Source organism: Eutrigla gurnardus, assembly GCF_963514095.1.
Source record: "Eutrigla gurnardus genome assembly, chromosome: 10".
Taxonomy (NCBI): domain Eukaryota; kingdom Metazoa; phylum Chordata; class Actinopteri; order Perciformes; family Triglidae; genus Eutrigla; species Eutrigla gurnardus.
Window position 1 is genome coordinate 4647733 of NC_139924.1, and position 14911 is coordinate 4662643.

General features: G+C 43.9%; 1 protein-coding gene across 2 annotated transcripts in view; it reads right to left on the reverse strand.

Annotated features, from left to right (window-relative positions):
- stx1a (syntaxin 1A (brain)) overlaps positions 1-14911 on the reverse strand; it is a 48143-nt gene that overhangs the window by 11320 nt on the left and 21912 nt on the right. For both annotated transcript variants that reach the window (XM_084019238.1, XM_084019239.1), the window contains exon 4: positions 896-970. In XM_084019238.1, the coding sequence (XP_083875364.1) occupies positions 896-970 (75 nt within the window). The remainder of the gene's footprint in view (positions 1-895; positions 971-14911) is intronic.

The following is a 14911-nucleotide window of genomic DNA, read 5'->3' on the forward strand; positions in this document are numbered from 1 at the left end:
ATAATCTGAGGTTCTAAATGGACTACTCTGTTTATTTGATTGGATATTTGCAGAGATTTGAGTGTGAGGATGCTTTATTGCTTTTATTTGGCTCCAGCACCTCTGTTAGGTCCCATACCGGGTGACAGTGGCGTCATTAGGCCTTTTTTAGGGGGGCTTAATTTTATGGTCATTTATTATTTTTTATTTTTATGTTTTAACAAAAAAGTGCAGACAAATTCAATATAATGTGGCCAGAATATGAGTTTAAATAAATAAACCAGTTATTATTAACTTAAATGTGATCATAAATCTTAGTTTCCCTTCACTTCATAGTGGAAGCGGTAGAGAGTCAGAGTCAGTGCGTCGTTATCCAGTCCATTCCACTTGTTCATATAGAGCACGCCCACATCACGTTTTCCCTGCAACCTAGGTTGCACTCGGTACCTGGGTACCTGCAGTGTGTGTACCGGGAGCAGAGCACACAGAACCGACTAGAGCAGCATTAGGAGAAGAATGTGAACAAGAATGGATATACAACATTTTTTCAAGAGAGTAACTCTATGTGGATTTTTTTCTTTTTTTGTTGTTGTTAATGCTGTAAACATACAGTACTTCCTGTGTTTGTTGTTGTACTGTTGTACTGTGTTAAAAATGTAATGGTGGCCTAAAACATTTACACAGTAAAGTATCTCTATCAAATCTGTCCAAAATGTCTCCGTTTTTGTTAGCTGTTTGTGAAATTAAACGTTCGCTCACATTCTGTGCATCTCCTGGGGGCTAAGCCCCCCCTGTCCTTAAAACCTAGTGACGCCCCTGCCAGGTGAGCGTGTCCTACTTTCTAATTTGATATTTAACACAGAAAATAATAACCAGTTGCAGGTCTAGCAGGAGAAAAAAGGAGAATTATACTCACTCTTTAATTTGGAGCGTATTTTGTTGGCCAACTTTTTGATGTCGGCCATGAGATCCTCCAGCTCAGCCTTCGTCTCTGAGAAAGAAGAGGAAACATTAGTGATTTACCAAACTCACCACTTTCACAGACACACAATCAATAACAAGAGAGGACTCCGAGTGTCACTCCCAACAGGAACAATGAATTCATCAGGTCCAGCCCACAGCAGCACACATGCTTGTTCTCCATGCTTTCTCCTTCGTGCAGCATCCTTCCCTTCTCTCCACAGTCCACTGTCCTGGTTTCCATCCAGGCCCGAGCCCTCAAGCATTCACACTGTATTACTGTGGAGACAGATGAAGCTCATGTGGGTTGATGGGTGGCTACATGTGGGTGTTGACAAATCAAATGGGCTATTTTGGTGGCCAGAGAAACGAGTGATGGATTGCTGCACAATCTGGGCAACAACGTGATGAAGGTATTGTTAGCGAAAGAAGTCGGAGTCGGACAGATTTAATTGATAACCGATCGAATCATCAAACTCTCATCCAGCATGAAACACTGAGGAACTGAAGACAAAGGGCTTTTCATGGAGATCACGACTTGATTTCTAGAGAAAATAGAAATTTGAAGCGTCTGGCGTGCAATAAAGCTCAGAAGCTTTGAATTTAATATTAATTATGCTCACAACAAACTACTTCATACAACATATTTTCCTGAAGGCCAAAGTTTTTATAGCTGTTCAGAATGACCAAACCTTAATCCAATTAGCAGTTGACAAAAAAGAAATCCGCGACTATTTTGAGAATTGATGAAGCATTTTAGTTCATTTTTAAGCAGAAACCATGAATCCAACTGGATTATTAAAGACGATCGATCGTTAGTAACACTTTTGAACAATCTCCTCATGACCTTAATGTGTTGCACTTATTTGCTCAAAGGAAAACAGGAGTAATTGTATGAAGCATGAAGACGAGAGACACTTCCAAAGCCTCACTACTTTTCCACCTCTTTGCTGCTCTATTGTTGTGTGAAGTCGGTCTGTTGTCAAACACAGAGCTTTACTGAAAAGGTGGGAGGACAAGGTCTCAGACGCTGTCGCAACAATCCCACAAGCACCTATTTGAAGCACAGAGGCTTGTATTTAGCTGGAGCCCGGAGTTACGTGATTTATTTGGAGTTTGAGTCGAGTGCAGCAAGTCTGTGAAAAAGGAGTCACATGATAACTTCAAGTATACTGAGGCATGTGCAGCAGTGGCTCTATTTGGGGGTTTTCTTTTATCGGTCAGTGGTTCTTTTTTAATCATAAAATACTTGTATCGTCCACAACGAGATGAGAGAGTTCCTCTCATCAGTGCAAGCTTCAAAATCAGCAGCGCTGAAGGATGACGTCACGTTGCCAGGTTGTTAGACAAACTCAAGTTTTCTTTTAATATTCCCACCTTCTGTCATTCATTATGCTACAGCCAAAACCAACAGTGTCATTATCATATTTCTCAGATTTGGGAGTTGGGAGCACAGAAAACTCATTTATCTAATGTTTCAGGTCAGGCTAATTTGATCAATTAAGCATCGCGTCAAACATCAATACAAGTCCTTCTGTTGTAACTGCAGAGGAAATTGGAACGGAGGAGAATAAATACTCTTTACTCTTCCTCAAGACTACAAACCACGTAATGGGTGTGTGTCCTATTTGCTGCTACGAGCTTCTTCACCTCAGCCCTGAATCCGTCGGATTCATTTTCCACACACAGGAAATAACATTCAGGTCTACCGTGTGTGGATATATTCAACTATTCAGATGTGTGACACTATTCTGTGATCCTTTATTCAATAAATAATCCACCCTAATTTTAGATTGCATATTCTCTAATTATACTGTGCAGACAAGGGGAAAATACTGAAGAAATTCACACTTGCATTAAATTAATGTTCAGTCTTCTCAGCATTCATTTGTTTCATTTTGCTGCAAAGGCCACGCTTAGTAACACATTACTATTTAGCATTCGCATATGTGAACCTTTAATACGTGTTTATGAAACACTGATGTAGTTATAAGCACACAACAAAGTGCCAACGGCTGGATAACTTTCCTATTAAGACAATTGTGTTTTACTATATTGTCATTGATTATCTGTTCAACCTCCACTCATGTTTACCCTTAAATGGTTATTAACCATTTATTAAATGCTGATGCACTGCTTACAAATGCTACCCCTAGGTGGGTTAAAGCAAGGTGATACCCATGTTTTAGTTGTAACTACAGAGATTGTGTGAAGTAATCTGAGTCTGGATGTAGAAAAGTGAAAACACACACACTCTCCCTCCCTCCCTCTAACACTATTACTCAGGAGCATTAATTTCCATTTTTAGCAGATTAAAAGAAGTGAGATAGTAATTTATCATCTTAATGCCATGAGAGAACCAAATCTCCATGTTAACAAGCCCCAGGAAACCAGCAGACATACACGATGGTCCTTAAAAATGACTCAAGTCAGACTACTCAATCAAACTACACTGCCTGCAGCACTTCTTTATAATGAGTTTGTTTCGGCACGATACCTCTTCAAAGCTGCAGAGATGAATAATAGGCGGGGGGGTCACCCTACAGAACTGCAACCCACAGCAAACATCTGCATCCAATTACTGTACAGACAGCGCTTCAATGGATTATTTCATTACACAGTTTGAGGAACACTTGAACAAAATATATATATATATATTGAATGAAATACAAAAACGATGCTACGGCAAGGGGGAGCCAGGACAACAGGGCAGCGGCGGGATGTCATCCCCCCAACCAGCAATTGGGTACCAAGCCCCAACAGATACCAACTGCCTCAACACAAGAGCTGCTGACCTGAGAAGGAAGATCCTGACCCAACTAGAAACCTGGAGCCCCCCACGAATACCGAAGCTGAGTTGCCAAGTACCTTCAGAAGATCTACTAGTGGATGTGAACGCTGCTCTGAAGACAATCCCCACAGGAGACCAACAAGCTGATACACAGTACAGCAACAGTAACCATGGAGATGCTTGGGTACAAGGTGGGCTCAGGACATAACAAACAGTGCCCACCATGGAAGAGACGGTTAGAGGCCAAGATAAAGGCAACACGGAGAGAAGTTAGCCAGCTGGCTGAACTGCAGAAAGGGAACATGGTGAATAAAGGGGCACCCAGTAAGTACAACTCACTCTCCATACCAGAGGCACTCGAAACTGCCAAACAACGACTAACAGCTCTGGCCACCCGGTTGAAGAGATACACCAAGGAGGGAGAGGCCAGGAGAATAAACAAGCTGTTCTCCACTGAACCAACCAAGGTGTACTCTCAGTGGCAGGGAAACAACAACCATTCAGACCCACGAATAGCTGAGGTGGAAAAATACTGGAAAGACATATGAGAAAAAGAGGCATCACACAACACCAATGCCCAATGGCTAGTGGACCTAAGAGCTGACCACAGCAACCTCCCAGAACAAGAACCAGTAACTATCTCAATGGCAGACATCCAAGAAAGAGTGTCAAAGATGAAGAGCTGGACAGCATCAGGCCCCGATATGATCCATACGTACTGGCTGAAGAAGCTAACTGCACTCCATGAACGCCTAGCAGCACAGATGAACCAGCTGCTGAGGGATGGGACCCACCCAGAGTGGCTAACCCAGGGCAGGACAGTCCTAATCCTGAAAGACCCCCAGAAGGGACCCGTCCCATCCAACTACCGGCCAATTACCTGTCTCTGCACAACATGGAAGGCTCTGTCAGGCATCATTGCGGCAAAGATGAGTAAGCATATGGCTCAATACATGAGCAAGGCACAGAAAGGAATTGGCAGTAACACCAGAGGAGCCAAGCACCAGCTACTGGTTGATAGAACAGTCGCCCGAGACTGTAAGAAGAGACAAACCAACCTGTGCACTGCCTGGATTGACTACAAGAAAGCCTACGACTCAATGCCGCACACATGGATACTGGAATGTCTGGAACTGTATAAGCTCAACAGGAACCTAAGGGCCTTCATCCAGAACTCGATGGAAATGTGGAAGACAACCCAAGAGGCCAATTCAAAGCCGATTGCCCAAGTCAACATCAAGTGCGGCATATACCAGGGAGATGCACTATCACCACTGCTGTTCTGCATAGGCCTGAACCCCCTCAGTCAGATCATCACGAAGAGTGGCTACGGGTACCGATTCCGTAGTGGGGCAACAATCAGCCACCTGCTCTACATGGATGACATCAAGCTGTATGCCAGGAGCGGGCGAGAAATAGACTCACTGATCCACACCACCAGGATCTACAGCGATGACATAGGGATGTCATTCGGATTGGACAAGTGTGGCCGGATGGTCTCAAAGACAGGCAAGATGATCAGGACTGAGGGGATCGACCTACCAGAGGGCAACATAGGTGATATCCGAGACAGCTACAAGTACCTTGGCATCCCACAGGCTAATGGAAACCATGAAGAGGCCACAAGGAAATCAACCTCAGCCAAATACCTCCAGAGAGTAAGGCAGGTCCTGAAAAGTCAGCTGAATGGTAAGAACAAGGTCCGAGCCATCAACATGTAAGCACTACCAGTCATCAGATACCCCGCTGGTATCATAAGCTGGCCAAAGGAGGAGATAGAAGCCACAGATATCAGGACTAGAAAGCTCCTCACCATGCACGGAGGGTTCCACCCCAAGTCCAGCACCCTGAGGCTATACACTAAGCGGAAAGAGGGAGGCCGAGGGCTAGTGAGCGTCAAGGCCACGGTCCAGGATGAAACATCGAACATGAAATGTCTCAGGCAGCAGAACCCTGATGAGAGTGCGGAGGAGGAGGAGCAGACAACATGGAGGGACAAGCCCCTACATGGCATGTACCACCGTCAGATAGAGGAAGTGGCTGATATCAAGAAATCCTACCAGTGGCTGGAAAATGCAGGACTGACAGACAGCACAGAGGCACTAATCATGGCAGCACAAGAACAGGCCATAAGCACAAGAGCCATAGAGGCCAGGATCTACCAGAGCAGATCAGACCCAAGATGCAGACTGTGCAAAGAAGCCCCTGAGACAGTCCAGCACATAGTAGCAGGGTGTAAGATGCTAGCTGGATCAGCATACATGGAGAGGCACAACCAAGTGGCTGGGATAGTACACAGGAACATCTGCAACCAGTATGGAATAGAAGAACCCAAATCCCAATGGGCCATACAACAGAAGGTGACTGAGAACAACAGGGTCAAGGTTCTGTGGGACTTCAGCTTCCAGACTGACAAACAGCTCCTGGCTAACCAACCGGACATAGTGGTGGTGGACAAAGAGCAGAAGACAGTGGTGGTGATAGATGTGGCGATCCCAGCTGACGCCAACATCAGGAAGAAGGAACACGAGAAAATTGAGAAGTACAAAGGGTTGAAAGAGCAGCTGGAACAGATGTGGAAGGTCAAGGCTAGCGTGGTCCCCGTGGTAGTGGGAGCACTCGGGGCAGTAACCCCCAAACTGGGAGAGTGGCTCCACCAGATCCCAGGAACAACATCTGAAGCCTCAGTCCAGAAGAGTGCAGTCCTAGGAACAGCCAAGAAACTGCGCAGAACCCTCAAGCTCCCAGGACTCTGGAAGAGGACCCGAGCTTGAGGATGACACAGATACCCCCCCACCAGGGGTGAGAAGGAGATTTTTTATATATATGCACATATGTTGTGATTAGAAATAAGCTTAAAGGTCTCATAGTATGAAAAACAGGTTTTCTCTGGTCTCTACACCTATGAATTGGTCCTCCCTGAGCCTGTCAACTCCAAGGATGAGGAGAACAAGCGACTCCTGCATGGTCTCTGCAGTCCCCCCACTGGTAAAACGGCGCTCCTACAGGCCGTTCAGATTCAGTTCCCATCGTTATGTAACGAAGGGAGTCATTTGCATAGGCCGAACTCCTCTGATGATAGGAGATATCCGAGAGGGGGCGTTCATCACCGCGGTGAAGTTCGGTGTGTCCTGATAGGCCGAACTCCTCTGATGATAGGAGATATCCGAGAGGGTCAGTACAAAGCTGGCTTTGCCTCGACACTGACCTTAGTAAAAGGATCTGTCCCAACCATACGGGACCCAGCAAATTCACCTGAGCCACATAGGCGAGACATAGCCATACATGCTGCATGCTGCCGCGTAGCGCAAGCGGAGTCCTGTCTCTCTCCAAGTAGGCATTGACAGACAGAGCTCATTAGCATTTAAAGGTGTAGACACAGAAACAGCCTGTTCTCAGCAGAGCTCATTTGAGCAACTTTTAGACAGCTGACATTCAGGACCACGGATGTGTTTGGGGCAATGCATATCGAATCCAGTGTTGTTTATACTGTCGAAAACAGTATAATATGGGACCTTTAAAAATGATGAGATCATCAGATTGTCTGCATCTCAGCTGCACTGCAAGTCTGCATTATGTAGATTGATGGTGGCAGTTCGATATAGAAAACTTTGACGATTAAAAACAGCCCACAAAAGTCATAAACAGATGGTAAAAAGTGGAGGGTTGACTATTATAACAATGCATCATTTTATCCACACTGAATATGTCAAATCCTAATCAGCAGCTTAAACCAAACACTAGCTGAGAACATAAAGCTACAACAGCTCACTGGGAGATACTGACCCTGTTACACATTGATCAACAAAGCACTACAAGCTTTTAATCTGCTTAACAATGTTATGCCGGGGCTGGAGCCCCTGATGTTTCCTAGTGTGTGCCTGTGTTTTTCCCTCCCTCATGTTTCCAGTGTCCCCTGTCTGTCTCTCTGCTGTGTGTGTGTGTGTGTGTGTGTGTGTGTGTGTGTGTGTGTGTGTGTGTGTGTGTGTGTGTGTGTGTGTGTGTGTGCGTCCTGGTGTGGGCGTGGCTCCCCGTCCTGGCTCAGCTACAGTCAGTTCCACTCCCATCCGTCTACACACCTGCTCTCATCAGCTCATCACCTGCAGTACATCTACCCGGAGTGTTGTTTCACCACAGTGGTAGATACTCTCAGGCCTACTAGTGCTTATTCTGTTCCTCGTGCTCCGGGATCATCTCTCCACTAACCAGCCTGTCATTCCCTGCCTGCCTTTCATTCAACCCACGCCAGCCTCAATTACCTGCCTGCAAACCACAATAAATCACCATAACTGCTCACCTGCTCTGTGTCCTCCATTCTTGTTCATAACAAACAAACACATTTCCATATCAGCGAACATCAGCCTGTGATACAAGCAGCTCAGTGGCACAAAGTGATGGACATGCAGAGCGCCAACTGATGACTCGTTAAAAGAGAAATCACATCATGCAGCATCTCTGAGCCACTATGGAGCCCTATGGAGTTTTTGACTACTATAAGCGCCAGCAATTTTTTTATGTTGTAATAAGTAGGTCCCCATCGAGTTTATTGTGTGCACATCGTCAATAATTTTGCCGCCAGTGGCAAAATGTACACAGTTTATATCAGACACCGAGCTAAAGAGATGGATCGGGTAAATTGATAAGCAATCTGTGATGTGTTTGTGTTGCTTCATAAGTGTAATCAGTTATAGATCGCAGATTGACAGGAAGTATGCGTATTTGCACAACTGCACACATAGAGGTGCAAAGGTTACAGAACAATGTCTCTCATTTCTGTGTAACCATAGCAACCTCTGGTAACCTAATCCATGAGGTCAGTTTGCTCCGGCATCATGGAGATAATGACATAAAAACTGGGCTTAGCTGTGGGACATGGGTGTGTGTGGCATGTGTCTTAAGGAGTTGGATTGGATTTCTCCCTCCTTCGTGGTTCCCAAACAGCGGAGGCAAACCTGCTCGATCAAGTGTCTATTCAGCCTCATTACTGGCTGCCTGCAAAGAGGAAGTGAGCGCACGCTGATGAATGAGCAGAGGGAGAAGTGAGAGGGAAGCAAATTAGAGGGCAAAACTGAGGAGTCAATTGAGCTGTGGCTTCTCACTCCATCCCTCTCCCAGACGCTCTCGAATGAAATCTTCAGGTCACGCTTGTTGCCATCATTAAGACTGTGTTGCTATGGCGATGTGTGCAGTCAGTCCTCTCGCCCGGCGTCAGATTGTTTCAAAGTGGCAGAGGAAAGGAGATGCTATACGACGCAGGAAGAAATGTGGAAGCGCATAATAAATAGTATTTCAGGATATTTATCAAAATATAATAAAACGATTTAAGGATCATTTTCATTTTTAGGACAAGAATATAAAGTGCCCATCTGTTTTAGGAAAGTATCTAACCATTTTTAAACAAATTAGCTTGGGACCAGCTGTTGTTTGATTTTGGTCTTTTCATGCGATTTCTTTTTTTTGACAATATGAAAATGATAAAACACCAGACTTATCCTTTGAATGTAACAAAAGCCCCCAAAAGTACTCAAAACTACAACTTGTAGCTACACAGTTACATGCACAAACTGCATGCATCTTCAACCATCAAAGCACAGGGACAACGTTTAAAGTGACAATTCTCACAGCCATTTTGGCCCAGAAAAAAATAAACAAGGATGGCTGAAACCAAGCAGATCTGTTTCACACTTTCCAATTTCTGTCAAAGACAAGAGGCTGAACAACAGAGTTCCCCTCAACACCATTAAAAACGTGATTGTACATTACTAGTCATGTGGTAGCCAAGCTACTGATGTATGAGCCAATGAGTGTTTGCTCTGCATGAACATAATGCACCTGAACAGTCAGCAGTATGTAGTGAAGTTTGGGTCCAAAGTGAAGCATGTTAAAGGTCTACATTCTGAAAATCAGTTGAGCCTCTGAGACAGATTTGAAAAAAGCATCCCCCCCCAACCAAACCCCTCCCCTCAGTGTTCCACGATTCGACGAGGAGCAGGGGAGATGAGGGGATTGGATGGAGGGTACGAGCCAATGGGAGCCTTCCAGAGCAATGGCTCCCATTGGTCAATTTCTATGCCGGCCTACGGCTGATAGACTGAATGGATTTTTATTTTATTCCAAATCGTAGACCATAGATTTACAGCTAATATTCCCACTGTTTCTTAATATGTAAATTATTTTTATATATATATATTTTGCAACTTTAACAGCCAATGGGAGAAGTAAAGTAGGTTCATAGTAAAATACAACAGAGAGCCGGAATCAAGTAATAAAATTCATATTTTCAGAACTTATTATGTATGTATATGCCCGATGGCTTCACTGCCTCCAAATACAATATGCTAATTAGTGAGTCTTCGAGGTGCTGGTAGGTTGATCTTGTTCCTTTCACACAGAGCCAGGCTGACTGTTTCTCATTGTTTCCAGTTTCGCTGCTGGCTTCATATTTAGCATACAGACATGAGAGTTTTATTGATTCGCTCATCTGTCTTTTAGCAGGAAAATGAATAAGCAAATTTCCCAAAATGCCAAACTTTTCCTTTAACCCACACCAGCCAACACTGCACCTGAAGACCAAAACGATGCCAACTTGCTGGGAGCATGTATTTGTTTGATATGAATATCTACTGATTAGGATGGGACCGACGTCCCTTCATAGCACGTAACCGAGATTTAGTAAAAAAAATCATCCTGGAAATCCGACAGCCGATGCTTTGAGCTTCTTTGGCTGTAATGTTTATCCACTCATAGAAGACCACCAGGTTTGTGTCTTTTACATTTCACATTTCCATAATTATATAGGCACAGTGTGTGTGTGTGTGTGTGATGTCAAGGTACTGTGACACTGACAAGACACTGAGCCACTTCTGTTTCCTCCTCTCTAACTCAGGGTCAATTGCTGCCACTCCAATCGCTAACTGGCAGCCATTTATCTCCCTCTCCATCTTGCAGCCTCCCTCTGCTCCCTCTGTAAATATATTACCTGTCCTCTGTGTGTTTGCGCCGCTTATTGATCGTCTAGAGTCCAGTTGTCTGATGTTCCGGAGAGACAAACCGAGAGCTCATCCCTCAAACATTACTGCAGGAATACAGGGTGAACTCGCGGAGGCTTAATGACAAACTGACAGCACACATAAAGTTTAACTAAACGAGAAACAACTCACTTCCTCGTCACCTTCCTGGTCTGACAGGTGTTACACAGCTTCTCAAGGTTATTAAAACCCTTTTAATGGATTCTTTTGTGTCATATATAATGAATAAAAACATACACAAACAAGCACACACTAATTACTTACTTCAATCAGCCATTATTATTCTAACACATATGCAATATTGGTTCATGATGATATTTATTTTTTTCTCTCCTTTGTTATTTCATGAGACTCGATATCTCGATCAACCGCCAAACACGAAGTACAAGGGATGTTTTAATTGCATTCAGATGATTATCTTAAGTTGCCATAGTTTCTGCAGCAAGTAAAACACGGAGCATGTTATCTTTTTTAGCCACCACCCAAACACAGACGTGGGTGTTGTATGTGATTAAGTCTCTGCTAATAACCCCTTTCTTTACTTCTTCTCCTCATGCAGCAGCATCCAACCCGGTCCAACAGGGATGCTGTGAGTCTCACAGCCACTCCCAAACCTTCCCCCCACCCGACATTTCAACCTGGACCAGAGCTTTAACGCCTCACACCTCTCGCTGACCGCCGGTCCGGGAGTCGAGAGGACAGAGGGCGGTTAAACGCATTTATCTTACGAGCTTTGACCTCCATTATGTGCAGAAACGTGTGTTGGTCGTTCACATCGTATTAACCTCACACAAAGTGGGATATTATTCAGCATGGGCATGATGAGGGAGATGTGAGAGAAGAGGAAATGGAGAGGGATTAAGGAGAAACAAAGGAAAAGAGTAAGAACAAAGGGGATCCAGAGAGCTGGGGGAACTCACACAGCGTTTTAAAATTTGGACTGAGGGTGGAAGCGCTCTGGCAAAGAGCACTCCGAGGGTGGGAGCACACTCAGGCAAAGAGATACTGGAAATAGTAACACTCACATGCTGCAATTAAAACAAGCGTCCCCAGAACTGTGAGTTGAGATGTTTTAAGAGTAGAAGTACGATGCTCTTTAGAAACCGGAGGCTGGAGATGTCACGGGGAGGGAAATGTTGTTAAATAAACTCCCAAGTATCAGTGTTTGCTGCATCTAATTAAACTAGAAGTGTAAGTCCATTTTTCTGTAGCATGGTTGTAATTCAACACAATAGGAATAGTGGATGTTATCTTTGAGGAGTGTAATTTGAACTGCAGCATTCATAATGTATATAAAGTATCCTCCTATTTTATTTAAATGTTAACATTGACACCTTGTTTTACTCCGAGTGAAAACCAATTCACCACGATGTGTTCCCCAGAGTGAACCTTGGAGGAAAAGACAAACAAAAGCAAATTAACATTTGATTTCCCTTCTTTGTGTGTGATCACCACAGATTGAGTTTCTCAGTTTAAACTCATTTGTGGACTCATTTTCTAGCAATTTGACCTAACACTCAACAAATCTTAAGTCCCTCTGGTTTTCTGTTGGTTTCGCATTGATTTTTGCATCCTCTAAGTAGTGCAGACAGCACTAGTAGGCTGTTTGTCTCAAATGGTTTTAATGTACAGACCTGGAAGGCCCATTCAGTGCACTGGAATCAATCCTTCGTGGTCATTGCTCAGGTTTCCCCCACAGTCCGAAGACACGTTTGGCTAATTGCTGTCTTGAAAAAAGCCTGTAGGTGTGATTGTAAGTGCGATAATGTTGCATTATGTTATTGATTTACTAGAAATGTTGCTGTTGTTAAGCTTCTTCTAATGAAGAGCAGCTTGTTAAATTGCACCCTAAGCTGCATGGCTGAATATAAAACCCATATTTGCCCTTTCCTTAATTGGATACGAAGCATTCATGACAATAGATATTCTCCTCCAAATCCAGAAGGTGAGGATTTTTTTGTCGTCGTAGCAACAAAACAGGTTCAACTACACTTCAGTGAAGACATGATTATAGACATCTAACCTCCAAAAGGACGGTTTGAAACAGGTTTGTTGTTATCAGACTTCCAAACGTTATATTTCATTTCATATCAGCCTCACACTCTCCAGGGAACGGTTGAGTGTAAAGGCCACTGATGCTCCTGCAGGACTTTCATTATGAAATCCATCAAGAACAGTCTCATCGATCAAAATCACAAAAAGCGGCGCTGCACGAGGCCAATAAACAGGAGCAGCAAACAAACCAAATGATGCAATTATTTAATGGGCAATGTGGATTCAACCGTGCTTCTAAATGTGAAATGCATTAGTGTCCCTTCCTGCATTAGAGGAATTTGCTCATGAGGGAACTCAGGTTCAATATGCATTATGACCTGATGGCTATGACCTTATCATCATCATTATTATCATTATAACTCCTACAGTGCACAGATGCCGAGCAGGATAAACCCTTCACACCAAGCGAGTAAAAACAAAGGTGCACACGCATCGTATATTGCAATTCCCTGCTGGACATTTGCTGTGCTTCATTTAGAGGAGTGGGTAAACTGTGATATGGGATCATGTGTGATGCAGGGGCGAAGGCTATATTACACAGAGACACTTGTGTGTCAGTATGTGTGTTAATACGGGCTCCACTAGTGGGCTGGAGTTAAACCCCCTGGAGATCACCAGGAAACGGCTCAGTCAGCGAACACAAAAGCTCAGAGCTCCCCCAGCAGAGGGGAGGAGGAGGAGGAGGAGGAGGAGGAGGAGGAGGAGGAGGAGGGGGTTGAGGTCAGGGTCCTAAAGATGGCCAGGTGGGGAGATGAGATGTGATTATGAAACCGATAAATCGTAACAGAAACAGAAGGTTTAAGGCCGAACGTTACGCTGTGAAACTCTCACAATCAAACACACAAGGGTGAGAACCTACATGACGTTTGATTGGAGGAACAGAAACAGGCTTCTCTCACCACAGGGAAGAATACAAAACATATATTTACTAAAAGACGAAAGAACACACTGGTCTTTTGTGTGAGCAACATTTTCAGTGCAACAATGAATCAGTGTAGGTCTGCACATTATGTTAAAATGCCGTTGTGTTTTGATGACACACTGCATTCACGGCGGACGCACAGAAGCAGTCGCACAGACAGAAACTGTACACACATGTTCTTATGACTCATTTCAATGCTAAGATGTTCTGGAGGTATCATTCTCACACACAAATCAAAGATGTAGATGATCAGGTTTCACCAAGTACATGACTATGACATCAAAGACAGGAGTTTAAGTTGCCTCTGTAATTACATTTGGGGCAATTTATTACCTCACTGCAACTGCAGTGGGACTTTAGCCTTGGTAGTGTGGTGGAAATCTGAACATAAAGAGAGGAGAATGACTTTGTCTTTTGTCTGGTTTCATTTACTTTTGCAAAAGGATCAGTGCGGTACAGAGAGCTGAGCAGTCTGAGGCTGAGGGATAAAACAGCATATTTATACCAGTCTGTCAAAGATATACGCTGATAGGATGTGAGGGTAGGAACTCTTGGTCGTTCATGGTGGAACTGATGATTTCTGGGCCAGGGCCACACTGATAACAGGACCATTTAGGAGCCCGGGGTCTGATAACCAGTATTCAAGCTGGTATTCTTCATGGGGAAAGAACAAGTGGTATTTTTACATCACAGTGGCTCCTATAGACGGTGTAGAAGGAATGATGTCACTCATTGGTTTGTGGATTACGGTTTTGAAGCCGTGAGTTCGGCATTTTTGGCCGCAGCAATCTTGAATTTTGTGCAATGCGTCAACAGAAGTGAGGAAGACGAGCAGCGGAGCAGCATCCTTACTGGATCTGGATCCATCTGGATTCTGGTCTGAAGCTGTTAACAAAGCCAGCTTCGTAAGTCAAGGTCAACTTTACAGCTGAGTGTTAAAGTCATCTTAGTAGCTGATTTCAGGTTGGATTTCTTGATATTATTATTATATTTATAGATGGCTTGCCATGAATGTTAGATATTCATGGTGCACAGGGGATACATCCTTTTCCTCTATCAATCCTGTATGTCAGTGGAATTGTCAGGAAACATAATTAAAACATTGACGGTGAACTTCTTCTCAGTCTTGTATTCAATATGAACATTTAAATGTTATGCTTTTAAAAATGTTTCTTT